This window comes from Argopecten irradians, chromosome 13 (genome assembly GCF_041381155.1).
Source record: "Argopecten irradians isolate NY chromosome 13, Ai_NY, whole genome shotgun sequence".
NCBI classification, from domain to species: domain Eukaryota; kingdom Metazoa; phylum Mollusca; class Bivalvia; order Pectinida; family Pectinidae; genus Argopecten; species Argopecten irradians.
In genome coordinates this window covers 16,362,060-16,371,881 of record NC_091146.1, presented here as the reverse complement: position 1 = coordinate 16,371,881, position 9,822 = coordinate 16,362,060, and the positions used below count along the sequence as shown (strand labels likewise).

Below are 9,822 nucleotides of genomic sequence, written 5' to 3'. Positions count from 1 at the left end.
TGATGAAAAGGAAAAATCCTTTGATAACTTGTCACAGCAGACCTTATAAAGTCATTATCATTACTTCAATGGTGTCAAGCTGTTGCTTGCTGATAATGAATGAGGTTTTCGCCGTAGATACCAAGGAAAGTTGTGTCGGTACGCATCTTAAACCATAGCACCAAAATCTAGATGGTTGTATTGTAACATTTTGGACTATTTTACAACACAAAATAGACACAAACAATGTGAACTGACAGCTGAAATGTTACTCCGTGTATTAATCGCCGCACGAGACCAATTTCCAAACGTGTCTGTCTTGCGGTCTTCACACTTGCATTGAATAACTATAACATTGCTTACATAATCCCAATCTTAACAAACTATGTCAAAAAACACCAGTGCTAACTACGGGTTCCGGTACGAGTGTCTGCTGTATATACCAGTCCTTCTTGGAACCATAATCGGAATTCCCGGAAACGTACTGACGATCCGGTTTTACGGGAGGCGTATTAAAGGGGCTATGACGTCTACAGCGGTGTTTCTGACGTCATTGGCAGTGTTTGATATGCTTTCCCTCCTCACCAACATCCCATCGACAGCCATCGCCATACCTATGTCCTACGTCGATGGCTGGAAGGACTATGCCGGAAGTTCAATAGAGATTTATGTTATGCGCATACCACGCTACTGGTCCAATATGACATTGTTTCTGATCGGGATTGAGCGTGTCATCAGTGTTGTCCTGCCACACAAGATGCATGGCATTTTCACCAGAAGAGTTGGCGTTGTGAGTGTTGTAATTGTAGTTTTACTTGGACCCGTAATCCTCTTTCCCTTGGCGATAGAGCCACCACTTACTGTAGTTCCGACTAATGGTACTGTAACTCATGTCATACGAATGCCACATACTCTGTTTGAGCCAGACTTGGACAATGCGCTAGTTGTAATGGTATCATTATGCTATTTCGGAATTCCGATTTTCGGAGTTCTTATCAGTAATACTTGCTTAATGATTGCGTTAATTAAAAGATATAAATCAAAACACGCGAACAATGTTAGAAATGAGATGTCACCGTCACAGGTAAAGGAACTACGTACAACGAAACTGGTGATGGTAGTGACGGTGATATTCATCGTGTGTGTGTTCCCACTAGTCATCATATACCCGATAATATCAGGCACTGGGGAGGCTGTTCCTATCACGCTGATGTTAATTATACCACCAGTGTCCTCCCTGCTGGAGACTCTCAACTACTCGATGAACTTTTTCGTATATTACATCGGAAGTGCTAACTTCCGAACAGAAACTAGGGCAACTTTCTCCAGGCTATTATGCTGCTTTAAACCAACAGAAGTTGCTCCCGCGGACACTTCTAGAATAGTAGCTTCTAAAGTATAATAAAAGAAAAATTGACCTTAGCACGAGTCAATTTTGCCTGAAACGAGTATTTTAATAAGTGTAAAATTTTGTTATCATTTAAAGAGTGACAGACGAAGGCGTCGTTTGTAAAGATGTGTTTTATAAGTTCTTTAGTGGAACATTTCCCGAAAAAAACGAAATTCCACTTTTAGAAATAGCAAGGGACTTACAATAAATAATTGAATTAATCATTAAATATTAATTAGGGAATGAGGACATTTAAGAATTAAACGTTCATATGGTTTAGGATACGTAGCTATAACATAAAAATCACAGTGTATTCTAATTAAATCGAGTATCTGGCGAGAGTACACTCTGAATTTTGTGATAAATCGATAACTTCAAAAACAGATTTAAGTTCAATTCTTCAATCATATTCTATAAAATTTCAAAATTCTTAAGGGACTCTTTTTTTCTATGAAATTATTGCACCGTTGTTTCAGCCAATCAGACACGGCGATATCATGTTGTTAACGTTATGATTTTAAGCCTATGGAAATACTCGTTAAAAGGAAGATTACATTATTACGTCATAATAAAACATGGACTTTAATGTTTATTTGTTTTTACCAGTTTACACAGAGAAGGTTTAGCTTCACGTATTTGAACTACATGTAAATGATTGGTTTTGTATGGCGTATTAGGTGTTACGTCAAATTAACAGCCAGTATCAGTATCATTTATGGAAGGCCTCTCGCGTGTGTGATGTGTAGCAATGTATGTATGTACTTTCTAGTTGCTAATATTCGCAGGGGCTGTAATTTCGTAAAACTCGCGGATGCATCCAAATTCACAAAATTTGATACCACGCGGAATTTATCAAAATAATTGTTTACATATTATGGCCTGTCGTATGGATGACTTTTTCAAAGACTACAAAAATTGATTATGATTAGAAGTAAAGCATTTTTTCTTGAAAAAGCATTGATATATATCACATCAATTAAACTATACCTATATCATAGGACATTTTGTTAAAGAAGAGGCGGATTTAGTGCAGACTGATGTTGTTTTTTCATGTGTAGAAACTACTCAAAAATGACAAATACGAATATTGATTTTGAAAAAATGGATGGTTCAATTTCTTCGAAACTTTGACAGAAGATGCATGACAACATATTTATTTCATAAAAGAAATTTAAAAAAATATTGAATTACGGTAAATTTTGGGGAAAGTGGGACTACCACCTTAAAAATTGCCTCTCGTGGTATGTTGTCAAGTCCTGGTATATTCATTTTGTGTCTTTCATAGTGGAAGTCTTGCTCTTTTTATAGTGCTATATTACTGAAGCATGCCGCCCAAGACACCAAGAAAAACGCCCCACCTGGTTGACAACGGTTGAACCAGTTATATAACTTCCTTTATGCTGAGCGCTAAGCAGGAACAGAAACTTCCATTTTTATAGACTTTGGTCTCACAGGGGCGAGTGCTCAACGGAAGGCAAACAGTGAGGTGGTGTCAAGGGAGACGTTAGGAAGAAGAGAAAAGATGGGATCCTGAATTTAGTCGCCAACCAATAAGGGCAGCAAGTAAAATATTATTGGGCTACCTGCAATCGCTAAAGTTGTCTCATTGAGAAGGTGGTCTTTATACAGAGTTGATCGCTATGGTAGGTCTAAATGGATATCTTATATGTACATTCTTATAACGCTACGTGCTATTATAGTCACTGTATGTATATTCATAATTTGTGTATAAAATGTGTTTATATTTCTGTAAATATGTATATTAGAAAACCTTTTTTTCAAATTGTCCGGTTGATATAGAACATTGATTCACATTAATTAAACCTCGAAGGTTTTTAGCATATGTATTAGCATAACAAACGATGTTTGTCAATCAATTTTTCTACTTGCATATCTATGTATATCTATTACATAACCTGATGAGTTACTTCCAATGAGTTTTGTTATTGGATAAATTTCCGAATCAGTAAAAACATACGTATGGTTTAAAACTTTTTGTTAACACTATTTGTCTATGGAAATAATAACTTGAGCGATGACGTTCACAAAGGAGTACATCGTACATATTGTACCTGATGAATGGTAATGTTATACGATTACAGGAATTCCAACGGTTTTGATTAAAATACTTCACAATGTCGTGTATTATTTCAACATTTTATGTTTATATGTTTCATAAGAAATGTAGAACAGTACATTAATGTCATAGTTTACTCCGTAGTTATATAACAAAGTAAGACTCTCTTAATTGTCCCTTTACATAAAGAAAGAAAAACCTCTCAACACCATAATCGTCTGCAAGATATTCTTATTCACTTGACAAAGAGAGGCAACTCTTTCGAGTTTGTTCGGTATGTTTCCAGTCTAAGGTATTTTGTCCATACACAGGAAAATAGGAATTTCATTTATTTATCTAGGATTTAAAGTTATATGTGCCATAACTCTCTGTATAAATTAGTCATAACGTGGTTATTCGTTAGAACGTTATTCACATTGTCTGCAATACTGGGAGAATTATAGGACCATAAATCCACAGGGAGGCTTTGGCTTGGTTAATTATGTTTACCTCCTATTCACAGCCAGTGGAATTTAAGGATTGTCGTCCGTGTATGTAGTGTCTTGCGTGTGTGACTGCGAGGTGCGTATATTGGGAGACTGCAGTATGTTCGTATTGTGTCATCTTGTAAAGTATAGCTCTTGAGCATTGTTAGTAGTATATCAAACAACACATCGGCAAACCAGTCGTCCCACTCCCGTGACGATGAGTGGCATATCAGGTCATTGTACAGCAAATATCATGAATATCATTATATGAAGTAATTAACTCCCATCTAGAAGATTGAAACGGGCTGATCGTTGTGTAACTCGGCTTAATTTTACTAACAATGAATCCGTTTGAAGAGGACACCAAGCAACACGCCACATCCGGTCATGTCATACTGATAATGGACGAACTAGGCGTCCCACTCCTTTAAAGATGAATAATAAAAATGGTAACAGTTCCACTATAAAAGAATTTTTGTCGGTTTGGTATATTATATTTAAATCCTATAAACCGTTAGGGTCATTATAGGACGGACTCCCGTTGGTAAGATGTCTTGCGTGTGGGTAGTATGGGGGATTCTAGGAGACAGCGGTATATTCGTGTTATGTCTTCTTATATAGTGGAATCTTTGCACCTTTTATAGTGTTCGGTCTCAAAAAATCAGGAAGTTCCTCGAAATTTTTTTCAAATTTTATTACAGATGATCCAAATATAACTGGTACATATTGGTGAATATAGTGGCGTATACCTATTCCGTCTTTGAATATTACAGAGTTAGCTCCCTTGCGGGTAGGTACCGATTGTTACGTCATTATTTTGTGGGTGTAATTCCCGTCGTTTTCTCAGTAAAGTATGACTTTACGCTCGCAAACACATGACGTCACAATCAATACCTACCCGCAAGTGCAGACAACTCTATCATATACAAATTCGGAATAGTGGAATACATCATGAAACCTGAAATACAAACAAGTAAATATTGTTACTTAATGATCTCTGACTTCTGTAATCATTCACTCTTACAGATACAAACATTAATCCTAAGGATTAAACTTATTAAATAAGTGTTGATTTCACCAACACCTAATAAAGTAGTTATAATAACCATTGCACAAATAAACACTGCACTGGAATAGATCACACTTACACTATGGATTAGGCAATATAATATTTCAAGAGAAATATTAAAGATGTACTTGTAAACTCTACTGTAAATATGCAGACACAGGTATTTGATAACTTGACATTTGGTAAATTATCTCAGTATAAAGATGAAATATCCTTATCATTATAGGATATAACAATTAAACCCTAAAATAATATGATTTGACTCATGTATACCGACTATCAATTATTAACCATGTGCATTAGTTATTTACATTAAGCTCGGGCCTACATGTTATACATGGCTACCTACCACGAAGATACCAAAATAATATCGTAAAGACTGATAAGCAATAATAAAACGACATCACTCAAAAACATGTCAGAGAATCAAATTGACAAACTGCACGATTTCCGGTGAAATCAAAACATCGCTTCATGTGCATTTATACAAAAAATACCAAATACATGACACGCACATAGCTTCATCACAATTCTAAATTGTTGTACATGAAATAATTGATGCATTTTACATTAAAACTATACACTAACAACGTATGGGGCTACATACATGTGTAGTTGTTACATTTTGGCAGTGTTTTCTCTCGAGAGACAATGCTCTTGTTGGACGGAAATGAAAAACAGACAAAGGCAGGTAACTCTAATACCATACTATGATTATTTAGCTATCAATTGGAAGGAGAGAACTCCTGGTTCCATCACATATAGTGCATTATCACTGAAGTATGCCGCCGAACACATTCCACCTGGCCACATTATACTGACAACGGGAGAACCAGTCCTCCCAGTTCCATAATGCTGGGCGCTAGGCAGGAGCAGAAATTACCACTTTATACACTATGCTGTGTCTCGGTCAGGGGACAAAACCTAGAGCCTTCTTTAACGGGCGACCGCTCAACTGAAGGCCAAAAGTGAGGCGTGTCAAAATAGACGTTTTTAAGATGCCCTTGCAGGTAGGACGTTAGCATTGTTACTGCTGTGCCTATAGCAAGATTGCAAAGGCTCTCTTGCAATTGATATAGCCTCACTTTCGGCTTTTTCTTGAGCGCTTTTCTCTGTGAGGTAGGCTCTGTGTTCTGTCTTGTTAGTCAAGACACACCGTAGTCTAAAAATGTTTTTGTCTCTATTTAGAGCTTAGCAAATATGACGGTTAGTTACCTGTTGCTATCGCTAACAAAGCTGATTAAAATACATATCCTCAGCATCACTGCGTATTGAATGGAGTGGCTATCAGGATCTTTATTTCAATCAGATTGATTGCGGTTCATACCTTAACACCGCTTCACTTTTGGACGTCGGTTAAACGCTCCTCCTGTGAGGTAGGGTCTGGGTTTGTGCCCCTACCTGAGATATATAATAGTATATAAAAGAGGTTGTTTCTGTTCTTCCTAGCACTCAGTATTCAGGGAGTGGGACGACTGGTTCGCCCGTTGTCAGTATATTGTGACTGGATGGGGACATTAGAAAGAATAAAGTTATAACGAGTAGAGAAAAGATAAGATCCCCAATATAGTCGCATTATATATTTCATTAGGACGATAACTCAAACCAATACATAATTCGCATATTATTGTGTTTTTGTCGTTAGTTAAGTTTTCCCCGGCGTTTGGCGTTAGGTAAGGTGTAAGTCGTGAATATTTTTTTTCTGCATCAACTAACATAGATTTCTATTTTAATATAGGAATATAAGTGATGTGATAGCCGGATATGAGAAAATGCTGATTTTTTATATTTCAAAAGGTCAAAGAGGTAGAAATTTTCAGCTTAATTTTTTATGCACGTTGTGAAATACTGTTATATGTACCAACTGGCATTGATTTCCAGTAATACAGAATTAATAGTGTTGTGATGTGTATGTACTCTCAACGGATCATTTTGTTCTTTACTTTTCCTTTTTTCTTTTACCATTGATATTTATTTCTGCCATGAAATAATTTTTCATATATGCTCTAAAACACGAGATTCGATTGTCCACAGTCAATATCTTGTTCGTTTTTCATATGAAGATATATGATCATTTATTTGTTGATAATTAATTGAATAGCAATGACTCGATGTTTAGTTATTATCCTGGAGCCTTAACTGTGATTATATATGGAACAGACAAACATTAGGCTCTGCTTTCGTCTGATGTCGGTAATTATCCTATTCTTAGCCGTTATCTGACCGACACTCCTATTCAGATAAATAAATTCTCCCACAATGTCTTATCATATGTCGGTTTTTATTTCAAAAGTAATCGCGACTGAAGAAATATGAAAGCCTGACTTGCCAATTGTGAGTATGTGGATACAAACAATTAAATGGCTTACCTTTCTATTAGTGATGGTATGTCTAATAGAAATAGGCTTGGCGTAAACCTTAGTTACCGTATGTTTTGATAATTGTCCTTTTACACACGAACACTGGCTGTTAAAAGGGCATTACCAGGTCAATTATGATTGCCATGCAACACGATGCATTTCGATTGGATCCTGTTTAATGAGTGATCTTCTGATTGGCTATCCAATACTTCTGCTATATGTATGTTGAATCTTCATCATATCTCTGTTCGACTTAAACAGATATTATCAAGTTGCACTTACGCCAGTCATCGTTTTAAATGAATTTAACCTACAACAAGTGGCCATATCGGATTACATAGCTGAACTAGAGAATATCAGAAAGCGTAACTATTAACCTATTTTATCAAGTGATACCCTTCCAAGACTTCAATTGATATTAAAACGTCCACATTAATTTACAACGATATTACCATAAAAGTTCGTTTGAAACGAATTTTACCACCTGTGGCCATATCGGATTACATAGCTGAACTTGAAAATATCAGAAAGCCTTTAGAATCTATCATATTGTTCAACATATATGTTGTATTAAGACATCGAAATCCAGGTTACACTGAACGTATCATATATCGGAAATGAATGTAAACTCAAGTGTTAATACCGGATTTCGCTACGAGGGTCTTCTGTTCATACCGGTCTTACTGGGAGCAATTCTTGGTATTCCGGGGACAATCCTCACGGCTCGATTCTACGGTCAACGGATCAAGAAGACTTCTACTTCGATGGCTCTCTCCCTCACTGCGCTAGCCATTTTTGATATGATAACGTTAGTGCTGAATATTCCAACAGGAGGGACGTCATTGATCAAGTTTTACGCCGTAGAATGGGAGGCAAGTTCAGAAGCAAATTTTGTGGCATTCTTCAAGGGAATACCAAGGTACTGGTCAAACATGACACTTCTTTTGGCTGCAAGTGAACGCGTTGTGTGTGTTGTATTCCCCCACAAGACCAAGGCTATCTGCACCAGGCGTTTTGGTATTGTGGCTATTGTTCTGATCATCATAATGGGGCCTATAGTTCTTTCTCCTTTTTGTTTTAACGAGGAACTGCTTGTCATTCCGTCATCAAACGATACAATTAAATATCTACAAACGCAGCCTATTACACTCATTGATCCCGACGTCTTTAAAGCTATAGGTGTAACAGGCATTCTATTGTATCTTGCAGTTCCTGTCATCGGGGTTTTGATTTGTAACATTTGCTTCGTGAGTGTAATGATGTACCGCTTTAAATCCAAGACCGCGAAAAACACAAGAATCACCATGACGGCGTCCCAGATGAAGGAATTACGTGCAACAAAACTGGTCCTGATTGTAACTGTCATATTTCTGATAAGTGCGAGCCCTATGGCGATCATGTATTATCTAATTGTTACGATGGATAATACTGTTTCGATGGTATTCTTTTTGGTGATCAGACCAGTTTGCGAAAGCCTGGAGAGTCTTAATTACTCTTTGAACTTTATCGTATACTACACCGGGAGTAGGAACTTCCGAATGGAAACTCGTGAAACAATGTATCGTATATGTCACTGTTGTAAACCAACAAGGATAACACCAGTATTTGGAATTAAGAGATAAGGTATTGTACAAATTATTTTGTTGATTTTTGATGTTTTGTAATTGTGAGAAATGGCATTGTAAAAATCCAATGTTTCATCATTGATGTTTTGTAATGGTAAGGTATGGCGATAATAAAAATTCAATGTTTCATCATTGATGTTTTGTATCGCATAGTAAATATTCAATGTTTCATCATAGATGTGTTGATGTTTTGTAATTGTAAGGTATGGCGATAATACAAATTCAATGTTTCATCATTGATGTTTTGATGTTTTATAATTGGTAGATAAGTTATTAAAAATTCAATATTTCATCGTTGATATTTTGAAAATTGTAAGGTATCGCATAGTAAAAATTAAATGTTTCATCATTGATGTTTTGATATTTTGTAATTGTAAGGTATGGCATAGTATAAAAATCCAATGTTTCATCAATGATGTTTTGTAATGGTAAGGTATCGCATAGTATAAAAATCCAATGTTTCATCATTGATGTTTTGTAATGGTAAGGTATCGCATAGTAAAAATCCAATGTTTCATCATTGATGTTTTGTAATGGTAAGGTATCATATAGTAAAACTTATCATTGATGTTTTGTAATGGTAAGGTATCGCATAGTAAAAATCCAATGTTTCATCATTGATGTTTTGTAATGGTAAGGTATCGCATAGTAAAAATCCAATGTTTCATCATTGATGTTTTGTAATGGTAAGGTATCGCATAGTAAAAATCCAATGTTTCATCATTGATGTTTTGTAATGGTAAGGTATCGCATAGTAAAAATCCAATGTTTCATCATTGATGTTTTGTAATGGTAAGGTATCGCATAGTATAAAAATCCAATGTTTCATCAATGATGTTTTGTAATGGTAAGGTA

General features: G+C 36.0%; 2 protein-coding genes across 2 annotated transcripts; both read left to right on the top strand.

The window, feature by feature from the left end:
* The first annotated feature begins 364 nt into the window (after positions 1–364).
* LOC138305648 (bombesin receptor subtype-3-like) lies at positions 365–1,381 on the top strand. Its single transcript, XM_069245944.1, has one exon. It carries the CDS (start codon positions 365–367, stop codon positions 1,379–1,381), a length of 1,017 nt encoding a protein of 338 aa, XP_069102045.1.
* A 6,578-nt stretch (positions 1,382–7,959) lies between these two features.
* On the top strand, positions 7,960–8,964 carry LOC138305647 (galanin receptor 2b-like). Its single transcript, XM_069245943.1, has one exon. It carries the CDS (start codon positions 7,960–7,962, stop codon positions 8,962–8,964), a length of 1,005 nt encoding a protein of 334 aa, XP_069102044.1.
* The last annotated feature ends 858 nt before the right edge of the window (positions 8,965–9,822 follow it).